At 39.6% G+C, this 17,129-nt stretch overlaps 1 protein-coding gene across 1 annotated transcript; it reads left to right on the forward strand.

Annotated features, from left to right (window-relative positions):
- The first annotated feature begins 1,514 nt into the window (after positions 1-1,514).
- On the forward strand, positions 1,515-17,051 carry SLC35E1 (solute carrier family 35 member E1). Its single transcript, XM_056822290.1, has 6 exons — positions 1,515-2,010; positions 3,140-3,210; positions 5,535-5,672; positions 8,246-8,371; positions 11,858-12,103; positions 13,335-17,051. The coding sequence occupies exons 1-6, from the start codon at positions 1,575-1,577 to the stop codon at positions 13,563-13,565; spliced, it is 1,248 nt and encodes a 415-aa protein (XP_056678268.1). The 5' UTR covers positions 1,515-1,574; the 3' UTR covers positions 13,566-17,051.
- Positions 17,052-17,129: the final 78 nt, after the last annotated feature.

The following is a 17,129-nucleotide window of genomic DNA, read 5'->3' on the forward strand; positions in this document are numbered from 1 at the left end:
TGAAACCTAGCCTACCTTTATAATATCCCATTTTGATTAGGAGAAAACCCAGAATGAAATAAATTAGTTGAGAATATTTAAACCCAGCTCTGCTGACCTGTGCTTCAGTGTTCTTTATTTACACGACAGCCACCGAAATTGGCAAGTTTTCAGTCATCTTCCCCCTCAGGTGGGGTAAACTTTTGTCCTGTCTTCAAGAGATATGGCCTTTGATATGTCCCATTTCTTTGCACTCACTGCTACCATCTTATTTCAGGCCCATATCATGTCTCTCTGAATCACTGCTGTAAGCTAATTATTCTATTCTCAACTGCAATACCTTCTAACTTTTTTTCTCTTTAAAATCTCGAACTTTCATCAAAGCAAAATTCCAGTTTCACCTCCATAAACCCATTTCTGACTCTCCATCCCACTGTCACCTCCCTACAGTTTTCCCCTCCAATTTATCAGGTTGACTTTTTTATTTGGATCCTCAGTGCTGGACATAATAGATTCTTACTATTATGTCTTCACACCGGTCAAAGTGAGTCTTGGTCTAAAGACTCCACTCACTCACTATGCCTTTATTCTCTTCATTTAAGGAAACAACATCAAGAGAACATGCAAGAACACTGGATTTGGAGTCACAACAACTTTTGAGTACAAAATTCTTCTGTCACTACCTGCAAGACCCTGGAGAATTAAGTTTGACTATCTGGGGAAGAGAGATCAATATTTTCATCCGTAAAAGTAAAGTTTCACTAGATCTCTGCTCTGGATTCCGCACGAATCTTGATGTTGGTCAGTGTTGCATAACCCTGATTAAGGCTCTTGCTTAGGACAACCTAGGTGACCGAGTGGGTAGAATGACTGGTCTGGATTCAGAAGATCTAAATGCAAATCTGGCCTCAGATACTGCGTAACGTTGGACAAATCACAACCTTCCTGCCTCGGTTTCCTCAATTGTAAAATGAGGATTAACAGCACCTACCTTGCAGGGTTGTTGTGAGGATCAAATAATTGTAAATCACTTAGCACAGTGCCTGGCACCTAGTAGGCGTCGCCAGAAGGATAGCTATCATTATTATCAGACAAGGTTAAAAAACCTGCCCAAAGGTCATACGGGTGCTTCGTGGCACAGGCGGTGCTACATCGGATAATTGTTCCGACGATCGGCAGGCTCCCCAAGCTCTTGTCCTCCGCTTCCCGGTAGTCTTAGCTCCTTGGAGACCTCCCTCCCGCTTGTCCTGCACCCTTCCCAGGGCAGGGCCTCCCTGAAGAAATCCCAACACACGTTTCTCACAACTAGGCAAAGGGAAACAACCACAACATGAAGGAAAAAGCTGCCACTCCACTTCCAAAGCTGGCTTCCGACGCGGCCGGAAGTGACAGGATCGACTGTTCCCCTCCCGGAGGCAGCCCACGTCAATGTTTCAACGTGAGTCGGCTGTTGATGACGTAATCGCGGCTCCGGCCTATGAGGCTACGGCAACGTCAGGAGGCGGGGCAGCGTGGGCTCGGCGCGCGTCCCCGGGTCGGCCCCGCCCCGCCCCCGGCCGGCGCGCGGGGTCCCGAGCCGGCCCCGGAGCTGCAGGATGGCGGCGGCGTCTGCTGTCTCGGTGACGGCTTCGGCGGCGGGTGGCGGGTCGGTTGGCGGCGCGCGGGGTGCCGGGGCTGGGGCGCGGGAGGGCGCGCGGGTGGCGGCACTGTGCCTGCTGTGGTACGCGCTGAGCGCGGGCGGGAACGTGGTGAACAAGATCATCCTGAGCGGCTTCCCCTTCCCCGTGACCGTGTCGCTCTGCCACATCCTGGCGCTGTGCGCGGGGCTCCCTCCTCTGCTGCGGGCCTGGCGCATTCCGCCCGCGCGCGGCCCGGGGCCCGGCTCCGGCCCCAGTGGGGTCGCAGGCGCGGACCCACTGCCGCCCCGCTTTTACCCGCGATACGTGCTCCCACTCGCCTTCGGCAAGTATTTCGCTTCGGTGTCGGCTCATTTTAGCATCTGGAAGGTGCCCGTGTCCTACGCGCACACCGGTGAGGCCCGGGGGGAGACCAGAGCGGGCCCTGGAGGATCCATAACCCAGGGGGAGTCAGAGCCTTAGGAATGTGTCAGGACTAGGGGAAGGGCCTCTGAGCCTGGCTGGTGGGGGGTGGGGTGGCTGAGAGAAGACCAGAGACCAAGATAGACCCTGCAGCTAAGGAAGACACACTTTAAGTCAGGGAACAACCCCGGGAGATCTCTAGGACTGAGGATCCCAAAGACTGGGGAACTAAAGGGGATGACCCAACACAGCGAATTTGGGGGGAGGGGTAGATCACAAAACGAGGGGCAGACCTGGGTCTGAGGAAGCAGGGGATCTGAAGACTGAAGAGCTAAGGGGGAGGGGGAAACCCCCAGAAACTGAGGGGATAAAAGGGACACCCAGAAACTGGAGAGGGAATCAGCAGGGACCGAAGCATCCTCAGGCTCATGAGAAAGAAGGGAGTGGAAGGTTGAGGGGGAATCCAATCCTGAGGATAGATGAGATTGAGAGGTATAGGAAATTCTGGAGAGATGAAGGTAGGAAACAGGTTGAGGATTGAAATGAGAATATAATATAAACAGTGAGGGCAGGGACAGTTTCATTTTTGTTTTTGTAGTCTTGGTTCTAGTCCAGGTAGTAGCTAATTCCCTGAAAAATTGGGTTGAATTTTAGGGGGTTTCTTTGGCCTGGGTGGGGAACTGAGAACAGGCCTGGAACTTCAAAGTCTAGAAGCAACAGGCAAAAGAGCTTTTAGAATGCCTTATACTTGTAGGACAGTATAGGGAGAGTGACTAATCGGAGGGCTTAGGAACTTAGAAAATAGGGAAGGGGGCTGGTAGTTAGTAGAGTATGGAACAGGGAATCAGTGGGGTTGCAGGTAATTGTGATGGGCTGAGTTGACTTGGAATAGAAGAGGCTGATTGGGGCTTCAGATAGAGGACTCTAGGACAGACAAGATAGGGCAAGGTGCTTGAACAGTGGGGGAAATCTGCTGATGGGATGATTGGTTAGGATGGAGGCCCCAAAAGGTATGTGAAAAGGGGGACCTGCCCAAGAGTTCCTCCAATACATCAACTGTGTATTTTTTAAAACACCTAAGCTCACCTCATCCCCCATCCTCCAAACTCCTTCCATTGTAGTGAAGGCAACCATGCCAATCTGGGTGGTGCTGCTGTCCCGGATCATCATGAAGGAGAAGCAGAGCACCAAGGTAAAATGGACAGTTATTGGACACTCAGACATCGCTGCATGGGGCAGCCCAAGCAGCTTTAGCCTACAGCCAGTGGGAATGATGTTTCCTCATGAACTTGTGTGACTTTTTGAAAGTTACTTCCCCACCCTGGGTCTGTTTCCTTCTGTTGAGGGAGGGTCATTTGATAGACAAGATGGTTTCCAGGGTCCTTCCAGCTCTGTCTTCTCAATTGCTGAATAGGAACTGCACTGCCGGAACTTGGCTCTGAGCCTTCCTACACACCCTTTTCCCCTCCCTTAAGCAAGGCAGTTTACAATTGGTTACGTAGGTGAGAGAGCCAAACAGGTAATTTCAGGGAACTAGGAATGATTTCCAAGTCTGTTGGAAATGTAGGTTTCTGCTTTGAGTAAAATCCAGGAACTTTTAAAAGTCAAAACAGCACCTAGATTGTTGTCTTTTTAATCTCGAGTCCTCATGAAATAACATTTGCACTAAACAGTAATGCCACAAGCACATAGCTATACAAAATTTTTTCTGGCCTGGTCAACAGTGCTATTTAAAGAGCTAAAGTACTATTCCTTGTAGACTCTGTTTTGGTGTTCTTCAGATGCCCTCACATTCTCATCTGAAAGTTAAACTAGCTTCTCCAGATGGAAGATTTGCAGTGGTGGGATTGACAGATTGTAAGAAGGTTTTTAAAAACAGTAGTTGGTAACCTATATATTTTGTTTAGCCCACAGTCAATCAGTGTTCTAGATCCTAGCTCATTTCATAGAAAATTAGGTTGCCTTTTGTTTGATTCCTTATATATCTTTACTCAAAACTTCAGACTCTTTGTAAGACTATTTCACTCCTCCTTGAAGGCAAAGACTGTCTTTTGCCTTTTTTTGTCTCTTCTGTGCCTGGCACACAGGAGGCACTTCATAAATGTTCATTAATTGATCAGCTGCTTCTTTCAACCATAAGGCCTCAATACTCAATATTACACAAATTAATAGATTGCTGGTGTTGTGAGTGAGGTCACCAAATTTCATGTTCTCAGGATAGGAAGGATCCTGCCAGGCCATCTAGTTTAATTGGAAACTTACTGGGAATCCCATTTGTGATGTGTGCAAATCCTCATCTGGCTTCTGTAGGAAGACTTGCTTTATGGGGTTATTAGCCTGCTACCTCTACTCATTCCACTTAGGGAGAATTCTAGGGAATCTGGTCTGGACCAGATCAGAGAAGTGACTTGCCCAGGATCACATAGCTGGTTAAATGGATCCCTATACTTCTAGCTTAGTGTTATTCACTGTACATTATAACCTAATGTACTGGACCTTGTGCCCAGATAAGTTTAAACTTCCTTGCAGAGGAGGGAAAGAGTCTATATTTCACCAGAGAATTCAGGGAACCTGCTTCTTTGTTCTCTTTCCTAAAAGCCCTGGGTTAGAAGATCCTTCTAAGTAAAGAGGGCTAAATAAATATCTACCATGTAAAACATCAGCAGCCTCGCCCACCATGAATCTACATTCTCAGGAAAAGTTCCAAAGTTCCCAATGTTGTAGGAAAACCCTATTTCTATATAAGTTTAAGGTGACTCTACGTGTGATTGCTTCAGTGAACTGCTTTACTTACTAGAGAGAAGCAGCTTTTGGATAGTTAAATGGTACAGTAGATAGAGCACTGGGCTTATAATTAGGAAGATGTCATCTTCAAATCCAGTTTCATAAACTTTTTAACTGTGTGACCCTGGGCACTTAACTGCCATTTGCATCAGTCTCCTCATCTGTAAGATGGAGTTAAAAATATCACCTACTTCATGGTTATTTTGTAAGGTGCCTAACAGATTGTAAGCACTTAATAAATGTTATTATCATGATAAATAGGCATTCATGAATTGTTCCTGAAATTATATGACAAGAGTTGAATATGATATCTAGACTAGTTACTAATCTAGGGTGTGAGAGTTTATCAGTCCCTCTCAAGAAAAAGAACCTTTCCTGAAAAGGGACTTTAAAATCTTGGAACATTAGACTTTTTTTAGTCTTTACTTTCTGTTTTAGTAACAAGTCTTAAAACAGAAGAGCAAGGATTAGGCAAAAGGAGATAAGTAATACCAGCTAGGAAGTATCTGAGGACAGATCTGAACCCAGATCCTCCTGACTCCAGGTCTGGCACTCTATCCACTATGCCACCTAGCTTCCAAAGCTGAAGGGGGGGGGGGGGGGGGGCTGTGGGCCATATTAGAAGACTTTTCTTTGGAGTATGCACTGTTACAGGTCATAAGTCAGTGATAGCAGCATGCCCATGATGACAGCACATATACTGAAGTTCCTTCTTCATTCTTCCTCTTCCAGGTATATTTATCCTTGATCCCCATCATCAGTGGTGTCTTGTTAGCCACAGTCACTGAGTTGTCCTTTGACATGTGGGGACTCATCAGTGCTCTGGCAGCTACCCTCTGCTTTTCCTTACAGAACATATTTTCCAAAAAGGTCAGTCACTGACACAGTGGTGGGTTTCCTAAGGATGTTCCCATCAGCAATCTTACTGATTTGGGTTTTTTGTTTTTGTTTTTGGCTGGGGGCAGAGGAGGGAGATGAGTAGCTTCATATAGTAGAAAGGGCGAAGGGCAGTGGACAGGATGAGGAGGTTTGTCTCATTCTGACTGTGTTTATGCATAAATTAGTACACCTCTGAACCTCAGCTTTTTAACTTATTAAAAGATGATGATTGTTTCATGACCTACTTCCTATGGCTCTTATCAAGATCAAATAAAATAGTGTATGAAAAACATCTTCTAAATTGTAAAGAGCTCTATTAATGTAAGTTTCTGTTACTTAATATTGTTGATAATATTCAAAATGATAAACCTTTAAATTCAGCAAACATTAAGCTGTATTCTGGTACTGGAGGAGGTTACTGTCCCTGTTCCCCCTTCAACACCCCCAGCCCCCTAACCCCCAAAAGAGAGAAACATAACATCTGTGCATAAATAGCTTAGAGTCCTCAAAACAAGTATTTTTATCCTTTGGCCAAAAGTCTTATTATCTATTAAGCTGAGTTAATTTAAAGAGGCAGGTTTGTTTGTTTCTTTAATTTAAAAACCCTTACCTTCTGCCTTAGAATCATATTTAAGTATCAGTTCCAAAGCAGAAGATCAGTAAGAGCTAGCAATGGAGGTTAAGCGACTTGCCCAGAGTAACACAGCTAGGCAGTGTCAGGTCAAATTGAACCCAGGGCCTCCCATCTCCAGGCTTGGCTCTAACCGCTGGGTCATCTCACTGCCCCAAAGAGGTAGTATTTTAAAATGGAAAGATTCCAATACTTAACAGTAGAAAACTGGGCTAGAGGGCATCCCTGACACTTAGGTTGTTGTGTGTCCTTGAGCAAGTCTATCAAAGTATGAGCTTTCCTATCCTCCAAATTGAAAACATATATTGCAAAGTCAAATGTGTTGTGACATCTAAAATGCTATGAAGTGGAGTTATTAAACTTTTTGTGTTATGGATGGATGGATGGACCTCTTTGGCAATCAGTCAGAGCCTCCAGACATTTTCTTATAATAGTTTTTAAATATGTGAAATAAAATATATAGGAAGCCAATTATATTGAAGCATAATTATCAGAATATATATATTTTAAAAATTAAATTCACTTTTCACATCACATGATACTTTATAGATTTCTTAATTGTCTTATTAAAGAGATATCATGGAATTGTGCTTAAAGTGTTGGAAATAGGATCAGAAAGGCCTTTTTAAAAATCCTGTCTTGGATACATGCCAGCTTTGTAACTTTGATCAAATCTCTTTTAACTCTTAGTCTCATTTTTCTCCTCTATAAAATGGAATTATTATTAACTGAGGTAATCACCTTGTAGGGTTGTTTCTATATATTTTTAAAAGAACTCTTCAAACTTTATAATACTTTAAAAAGGAGGGGGCAGCTGGGCAGCTCAGTGGATTGAGAGCCAGGCCTAGAGACAGGAGAACCTAGATTCAAATCTGGCCTCAGATACTTCCCAGTCGTGTGACCCTGGGCAAGTCACTTAACCCTCATTGCCTAGGCCTTACCACTTTTCTGCGTTGGAACCAATACACAGTATTGATACCAAGAAAGAAAGTATGGGTCTAAAATTAAAATAAATAAATAAATAAAAATAATGCTTTAAAAAGGAGTAGCTAGGTGGCTCAGTGGATAGAGAGCCATATCTGGAGATGGGAGGTCCAGTGTTTAACTCTGACCTCAAACACTTCCTCGCTTTGTGACCCTGGGCAAGTCACTTAAACCTCAATTGCCTAGCCTTTGATTGCTCTTCTGCCTTGGAACTGATACTTATGTATTATTTCTAAGGCAGAAGGTAAAAGTTTTTAATTAAAAAAAAAACCTATAAATATATAGATGTGTGTTCTCTTTTATACTTTAAGCATTTAATAAATGTTTGTTGGATGGATAGATAGATGTGTGGATGTGTGATGGATAGTGTGATATGGCAGCTAAAAAAGTTAATGTAATCTGGGACTTCATTTAAATAATTAAAAAATTCCTAATGAGAGAGGTATTGAACCTACTCTCATCTTCTCAAATCAGACACTTTGTGGGCTTTGGGTTTAGAGACCTCATGAAAAATAGGATTGACAAATTTTAGTACAGCCACATTGGTAAAGGGCACTGAAGATCTCACTACACAAGGATTAATTGAAGGAAATGGAGGTGTTTAATATAGATTTGTTATCTGCTTTTTAAGTACTTTAATGACTGAAGAATTGGATTTGTTCTTCTTGACAGAACTGGCAGTAGGAAGTGGAAGAGAAATAGATGTAGGTTTACTCAGAGCTACCTAGAATTGGGGTGGCTGTGGTGGATGGTGTATTCTCCATTCTTTGAAGTCTGCCAATTGAGCCTGCATGACTACTTGGGTATAAATTAAAGAGGATTCCTGTTCAGGGACATACTAGAGTAATTTTGAGATTCCCTCCCATTCAGTTTTGTCATCCTGTGAATTTAAAAATTTTTATTTTGTAAAAGTTTAGCCAGTTAGTTAAAGAGTTTTTTGTATTTTCAGGTGCTGAGAGATTCACGGATCCATCATCTTCGGTTGTTGAACATACTTGGATGTCATGCTGTCTTTTTTATGATTCCAACATGGGTTCTGGTTGACCTTTCTTCTTTCTTAGTAGAGAATGACCTGGTAAGTTGGCCAAAGCAAAGAATCTGTTTTCCTTACTAGAGCCAAAGTAAATTCTTTGTTTTTGCACTATCATTTTTATTGAACTTTCCAAAGTTTTTTGCATTTGATAAGTTAACACAGGGTTCTTTGTTATGCCTTACATTTTTGAACCATTGAGAAGGAAATCTGTTTCTGTTCTTCCCATGCTGTATGTTTGATTGCACTTACTGATAATACTGTTTTTCATTCAGTAGAAGAAGCCAAGAAAGGAGTGGCCCTGCAGCCACTACCTTCCACATGATATAGTTGGCCTTTCTGGGAATCTACCTTCATCCTGATAAATCTTCATTTTAGCTTCTTTGTGTTATCCCTTTGTGTTTTCTTTTGTTGACTTCATCATCATCATCCCTATTTAGTCCTCCAGTGAAAAAAGTAATGGAAGGTTGGAGATCTCTTACCATTTTCTTGCTCTTTTAAACTCTTGTCTTTCATCTTAGAATCAGTACTTAAGGATCAGTTCCAAGGCAGAAGAATGCTAAGGGCTAGGCAATGGGGGTTAAGTGACTTGCCCCAGGTCACACAGCTAGGAAATGTCTGTAACCAGTAACTTCTTTCTCAAAGCCTGGCTCTCTATTCAGTGAGCCACTTAGCTGCCTCTTACCATCTTCAGACCCAGCTTCCAGGAAAGACTTTCTAAACTAAAACATACATTGATTTTAGCAACTGAATTTCTTTTCATTCTGCTTCTACCCTTTTTTTTTTGTCAGAAGTTCCCTCTTCATTTCTCTCAATTTTATTTTCAAACCTTGTGACTTTCTCTGTTTTTCTTCTTTTTTTTCCTCCAACACTTTTCTTTCTAGCCAATCAGACTATGATTCAAAAAACGTTTTTGATTTTTATCAGGTATGCTTTATCTGTTGTAGTGCTATTGAATGTTGGAACTCTAAGAGACCTTAGGGACTATTTTCGTCCCATTTTACAGATGAGAAAATGAATTTGCCCCATGTTTCCTAGAATGTTTGTAGCAAAACCTGTGTTTGAACCATGATCTCCAAGTTTCCTATCTAAATATGCCATGATAACTTGCTTGAGATATGGTGACAAAAGTAGTAGAGGCTTTGCAACTTCTCTTGAATCACGTCTTCACCATGACTATTACTTGGTACAATATTGATACTAAACGTGACAACAGGTGATGCCTGGTGCTTTAAAGTTTGCAAAGCGCTCTTTAATTATCTCTTGTGAGCCTTAAAATAATCCTTTGACATAATTTTTGCAAATATTAGCCCTCATTTTACTGATGAAGAAACTGAGGCTCAGGTTAAATAATATAATTGTGGTCACATAGCAGGTTTCAGTGGCAGGATTTGAACTAAATTTTCCTGATCCTATGCCATATTCTTCTTCTTTGGTTTTAAATAAATATACCCATATTGACCTGTAAATTGAAAAGTGTATTCCAAAGCCAAATAAAATAGTGGTTTTTCTGTGGTTTAGAATTTTCTTAGTCATCTGTACTCTCAGTGCTAACACAGTATCCAGTGCTTACCAAGTATTCAGTGACCACTTGAAGATTATTTATGGATATTCAGGACTTGAAAATGTTCTCTTTTACAGGTACATGCAAAATCAAGGCCATTTTAAAAATAAGGAAATAGAGATTCTGCGTATTAATAGATACTTTGGTATTACATACATGCTTGCTTATCTGGCTTTGTCCCATTTTGAAATTCTTTATCTTTTGGCCTTTCTTTTGTGATTGAGAACATCATAGAAGAGGACTTGCTGTTTATTATTGTTGCTTGAGTTTGAATGGATTTGTTAATAGGTTAGTAGGAAAATGCTTCTGTCTGTAGAGTTGTTTTTGGCATCTTAAGAATGTCTTACATAGTTGTTAACAGTTGAAGACAGCTATAGCATAGTGGAACATAGTAGACTTGGAATTAGGAGGCCCAAGTTCTCAACTGAGGTTTGCCAGCAACTAGATTTGTGACTGTGTGGTAGGTAGTTTGTCCTCTCTCTTGACATTAGTTTCCTTATTTTTTAATGAAGGAATTAGTATTGTATCTAGGGTCCTTTCTAACTCTTAGGCTGTGAACCTACTATGTTCATTTAGGAGGCTATGTAAAGAAGAGCTGAGTTTCATTGTTACCCTGGGCACATCACATAGCCTCTCTGAAGCTCAATTTCCTTATCTTTAAAAATGAAGATAATATTATGTAGCTCAGGCTTGTTTTGAAGATTAAATGAGATAATCTGGATAAATTACTTTGTAAACCTCAAGGCAATATACAAATGTTATCATTCAGTTTTCAGTACCTCATTTTAGAAAAGACTTTGATAAGGAATACTACATTAACAAGAAAGTCTTATAGAAGACCAGTTGTGAGATATTCTGCTTGTGGAAGAGTAGATTTAAGAGGACATGATAGTCCTTTTCAAGTATTTGAAGAAAACAAAAGTTGCAAAGAAGAAAATTTAGATTTGGAAAAATTGCTTTTTAAACCAATCCTCTAAAATTTAAACAAAGGATTAGGTATAGATCTTCATCTGATTGCAGGAATACCCAAGCTTCTTTTTCGCCCCAATACAATCCTAAGTGTAAACCAAAAATATAAAAGGAAAATATAAAAGGGAAATCCCTGAGATCAGGAATGTATGAATTCAAGTAATATATAAGTGAAATAGATTGCTTTGGAGGAGCTTGGATGATAACTTTTCAGTGTTGTTACAGAAAACATTCTCTGTAAATATTGACTTTAAAGTTCTTTCCTATTCAGATTCTGGTCATGAATATAGTAGGAAGAAGATCCACCACAAGGCATTTTAGATTATCCTGATGGATATTAATATAGTGACATACATTTTTACAATTTCTCCTCCATAACTTAAATTTGAAATCCATAGATTCCAGTCTCAATTCAGGAACAGATGTTGAAAAGGGATCTTATAGGATATTGGCCCCTTAAAGTTTTCTTTGGCTCATCCACTAGGACTCAATCTCTATCTGCTCATATGTTCACATAATTAAGATTCTGTTCCAAAGCAATTGGCATGATTATGGGTTTGTTGTTTTCTTTTCTTCCTGTCCTGTCCAGAATTTTGCTAAGTAACCAGTGAGAGAAGTGAAAGAATGAAAACTTATATATATATGACAAGCAGGATATTGCAGAGTCAAGAACACTAGATAGAAGAACTTGTCAGAAGACATTTGTTTGAGCCCGAAGTCTGCCATTTATCCTTGCATAAATTATTTTTCCTCTATTTTCCTCATTGTAAAATAGATTAATAGTATTCATACCTTCTAATCACAGGATAGTTATATGAATTGAATGAGGTCTTTGAAAGATATTTATCACCTTAATGAATTCTATTTAAGTGGTTGAAGTTTCCAGATATTATAGCACCTGCTCTCTAAGTGTAATAATTTTTGTTTTTCCACTGTGGAGTTAACTTGTGATTTTGAAGTAACACCGTATTGTGGATTTTTTATTTCCCTTTCTGTAGAATTCGATTTCCCAGTGGCCCTGGACTTTAATGCTGCTAATAGTCAGCGGATTTTGTAACTTTGCACAGAATGTCATTGCTTTTAGTATTCTTAATTTGATCAGCCCATTGAGTTATTCTGTTGCAAATGCCACAAAAAGGATCATGGTTATCACAGTATCCCTCATAATGCTACGCAACCCAGTTACCAGCACTAATGTTCTGGGCATGATGACAGCTATCTTAGGCGTCTTCTTGTATAATAAGGTAAGTGCCTCTGGTGTGGATCCAGCTCAGGTTAGTCTTTCATTAACATCAGTGTTTAGTAATTGTCTTTTAAGTTCCTATGAAAAATAGGTGTAAGAATTTGGGGTTGGCATACACTTCTTCAACAGGTGCCTTGGTTGGAGGAGTTAAGTCTGAAAAATTGAGAATACTTCCTTCTCTGTAGCTGTTCATCTATGTTTGAATTGTCTGATATGAGTGTATAAGGAGATCTTGTTCTGTAGCCCTCTCTCTCCTTTGGAAAAAATGGCCAAATTGTTTCTACCCATAGCATTCAAATATTTCCTAAAAAGTTAAGAATTAAAAGTCTTAAGATCCCTTTCCATTTTGGCACTTACTCAAAGCATAAATTAATATCCAGCTTTTGTTTTAACACTTCCAATGACAGAAAATCCAGGACCCAACAAAGAGGACCAATTTTCTGGCAGTTGGCTTTGTTAGGAAGCACTTCCTTATTTTGGCCCCAAGTCTGGCCCTCTACATTTCACCTTTTTTTGTGTGTGTGGTTTTGCCCCTGATGCCATAATGACCGTTTTTTTGTTTTGTTTTGTTTTGTTTTGTGGGGTAGTAGAGAAGTTTGGACCTTTGATTTTGTTGATATAGAGAAAGCCCAGTGAGTACTTCCTCAACCAATACAGAGGTGCAACTTACTCAAACATAGAGAATTGTCTGAGGCACTTAAAATTAAATAACTGCCTGAGATCATGTAGCCAAAATGTATTACAAGCCAGACTTAATCTAAGTCTTCCTAACTCTGAGGCTTACTTCTAGCTCCATCCCTGAAAGGAATTTAATTATTCCAATATGTGACAATGCTTGAAATATTTAAAGACAGTGATCATGTTCCTTAATCTCTTCTTTAAGCTAAACATTGCCATTTCCTTAATTAAACCTCTCAGTCTTCTTTTTCCAACCTAAATTCCATTAGTGGTCCTTCTTTAAATAGGCACAAAAAAATAAACATATTGTTTATTATATGTTTGACCAATAATTGGGAGTATAAAGCCGGAAAAGAAAGACAAACTGGTGGATATTTGTTGGAAATAGGAGTTTATCCTTAGCTTCTTAATGTTTATAAATTGTTTCAGTATCTTCCTTTCTCTAAAACTACTAATTTGCTTGAATCTCTGAAAAACTAAGCTTGTGGATTTAGCAGTAGGCAGGCATCATGTGAAAAAATGCTGAATGTTTCATCTAACTTTTTAATGTTCAGACCAAGTATGATGCAAATCAAGAGGCCAAGAAGCATCTTCTTCCCGTAGTGACCGGAGACCTCGGAAATCCTGATCACCATAGGAACCCACCGGAGAAATCTCAGAATGGAATCGTTTTCCCTCAGCATGGGGACTATCACTATGGCCGAACCAGCATCTTTACAGACCATTTTCAGTACAACAGGCAAAACTATCCAAACACATACAATTTAAATCACTATGATGTATAGAATTTAGAAGACAGGTAGAGACTGTTAAGAGATTACTTTTCCCCCAAGCAGTATCAGAAACTTCTGACACACCAGTGAATTCAGAATCATAGAATGTACTTCTCCTGCAGATGGGAAGGTGCATGATTGTCAGTGACCCAAGTGTTATCTTCTGCTAAACACATTCTTATGCATGGAGCACCTTCCATAGGGATCCAGGAGCAGGGAGTACACCTGCAATACAAGAGTTTTGGGTTCTGATGAAAAGTAAACTTTCAAACTCCAGGAGAGGGATTTATGCTTGCTGTATTGTCTTGGAGTTTGTTACCTGAGGATTGTGTTGATAGGAAAATTGTGGCCAGTATTACTTTTCTGTGCTTAATTTTCTGAAGCCATGTGTTTCAAAGTTAACATCTTTGCTTTCTAAATGAAGTTACTTGAGATCCTTTTTGAAAAATTTAAATTACTCTGTATACTCTTCATGGGTTGGCATTTGGCTATTTGTTCGTGGTATCATGGGCAAGGATTGTGCTTGAGTCTCTAGAAACCAAAGTTTGAATTGCACTACTTGAACATATCTAGGTCACAATTACATGTGTGGTAAATGGGTGTGGTTGGTAGAAATTTGTGACTCCATTTCAGTGGTTTCTATAGACTGTCAAAAAGGAGGGATTTTTATTTAATCAAAAATGGGCCAGTGCTAAAACAATTTTCTTAATGGCTATGAATAATATCTCTTCAAATACAAGGAAAAGCCGAGTGGTTTACCAAGACATTGTGACAATCCATTTGTTATCTTTGATAAATGTAAAAACACGAAAATCAATGGACTGGACTTTCCATCCTGACTAGCATTTGTTTCCGTTGCTGGGCATGTTCAGCCTGATTCTTTGACCTGAAATTCCGAAGTTGCACTGACTCCCATCCATCAATAAAAGGAAGTTTATCTCTTCTTCCATAGTAGGAGAGAGCAGAATATTTTTTTCTCATTGATGGCTTTAAGTGGTAGCAGCAAGGGGGGAGTATCTTTGCAGGTCTTCCCTAATTAATGAAAGGCACATTAAGAAATAATAATTGGTGCTTTAAACAACTTTTTCCCCAGGATTTGTCATTTCCCTGCAGTTGAATTGTGCAAAGATTTGGCAGATAGATGCTGCCAAATGAAGCTTTGTTTTTATAGGAAGGATTTTGCACTTTCTACAGATGATTTTGTAAATGTGTGTCTGTAACCTGGGCCCTCTGACTCCTTCTTAAGTCTAAAGCCCTTTGCTTTCAAGTGTTTCATAACAAGGATCTATTGGTAATAAATATTTGCCGGATACATTTCTTTATATAGTGGGAAAGAGTCACTTTGCAGCTTTGTGTCTGAGTACTGTAATCAGGGAAAAATAGAAAGGAATCAAGAATACTCTGCAAGTTTGTTTTACTCTTTCCTAATAGAAATGATCAAAGTGTGTTGAATGTTTCTAATTGTATTATTCAGAATCATGTCTCCCTAATGGGATGGAAGGTTGAAATTAAACTTTGGTTTTTTAAAACATACAAGTGAAGAAAACATTTTGACCAGGATTAAGAACTTAGACTTTAGGTTCTGGGTAATGAAAATAACAGTAGAGCCCCAATTTAAAGCAGCTGGCTCTTCATGGATTTGGCTCTAATATAGATATGTCTGTTTTGTCTTACTCTTTTCAACTTCCTAATAATTATTGCAATTTGAAAAAGGCTGCTAGAATGGGATTAGCCCAGGTGGTCAGCATTAATCCTGTCCTATGCCACTGGCCGTCTACAGGAGTAATGTTCTTAGTGATAAACTCTTAGCTCAAACTTTGGCTTCCTTGTGAAATACCCATTGGGTCCTTCAGTGGATCCTCATTGATTAGTAATGCTATAGATTAGAAGTGTCACACATTCAGCCGAAAGCAGTCTTGAGTGCACCCAATCCAGATTGAAATATAATTGGGAAATATTTAACAAAATAAATAAAAATGCATTAAAGCATATAATACATCTTAAAACTATGTCAATATGTGGCCCACAGGGATCCTTATGTATATGGATAAGTGGCTCCATTTTCCTTGAGTTTGACATCCCTGCTGTAGATGACAATTCATCTAGACCTTTCTGTCCGCTGCCATTCGTCACCATTAACAGGATTTACCTAATGTCCTGATGACCTTCCTTCCTTCCTTCCTATAGATAGTGAGGTATTTCATAGAAACCAGGGCAGCATTTGAGTTGTTCATCTTTTATTCTTCCTTTTTGGTACATGCTCAGCCATACCACCTTTTCTGCTAATACTTGGGATAGAATGAGGTCTTTTCTTTATAGAGGGAGAGACACTGGCAACAGTCACCTCATTGACACAATAGACATACATATTAAGAAATTTAATTTTTCCTTCTTGCTTCTGTTATACTAATGAAATAACGCAATCAACTTCTTGTGTATTCTTTTGCATGAAAATGAGCCAGTATTGTATCCTACATTTGAATCCAATTTTTAGGACTCTAGTTTTTTATAGTAAGTATGGTAGATCACAAATAAAATCTGTCAAAAGAGTTGTAAGGTCCCAGCACTGCTTACAATCCTCCCTGTCCAGGATGGACTTTTATATGCTGCAATTTTAGGGTGACCTTTTCCTTATGGCTCAGCCCTCTGCTTCTACTTCATGTAGATAGTGAAAAGCACTTCCCAAGTTTCTTCATGATGGGAGTTGGATCTAAACATAGGTTTTTTTCCTTTTTAGCAGCATTTGAGCAATACTGACATAATCTAGTTAAAACAAAAGTAGTGTTTCTCCTTTCACCATTTGATTTCTTGAACACAGTAATGCAACTCCAAAAAAAGTCCAGATAAAAGGAAGTTTCTGATATTATTGCAGTTTGTATTTTAACTTAATTTTTTAATGCAGGATCTTATGTGGGTGAGGTAAAACAGCTGTTAAATACCATGTATAAATTAATGAGTGGTCTCTAACTCTGTACATCAACTTGTAGCAGGTACTTACACTGGAATGAAAGGACTCTAGGGACACGGTCAAACAAAATATTCCTCATCATCACATCAAAGGAAAGAAAATAAATCTTTTAAGATTGTAATGTTGCTCAAAGTACATACCTTTTAAGTAGAGCATTAGTTGTGTTGAGACTGATATTTTAAGATAATTTCTGTCTATGTAATTTTTACATGAGGAAAGGGAAAACTTACTGTAAGTAGTTAAGCTTCTACAGCTTTTCTATCTTGTCCTCATTTTGTTATGTATCTTAACACAGTCATAAAAGAAAACATTTGTTTGCCCTGGAAAATAAGACATAGGATTATTATAATATTCATAGAGACAAACATTATTTATAAATACTTGAAAATTTGCAGGCCTATTTTAATTATGTTGAACCTGTTTTTCAGACCAAAATGCTTCCAGATTGTTGTGTGAAAGTGAATTTTTCCATGTTGTGTATGTTCTACCAGTGGCATTTACCACAAAATAAAGAAGCCTCCACAGGGAAATGTGAACATTGTGCATTCATTCAGCCTCCAGGATGAGCTCCTTCTAAGAGTGTGATTTGAAATGATCTGGTCTTTGCA

The sequence above is a fragment of the Monodelphis domestica genome, chromosome 3, assembly GCF_027887165.1.
Source record: "Monodelphis domestica isolate mMonDom1 chromosome 3, mMonDom1.pri, whole genome shotgun sequence".
Classification (NCBI taxonomy): Eukaryota; Metazoa; Chordata; class Mammalia; order Didelphimorphia; family Didelphidae; genus Monodelphis; species Monodelphis domestica.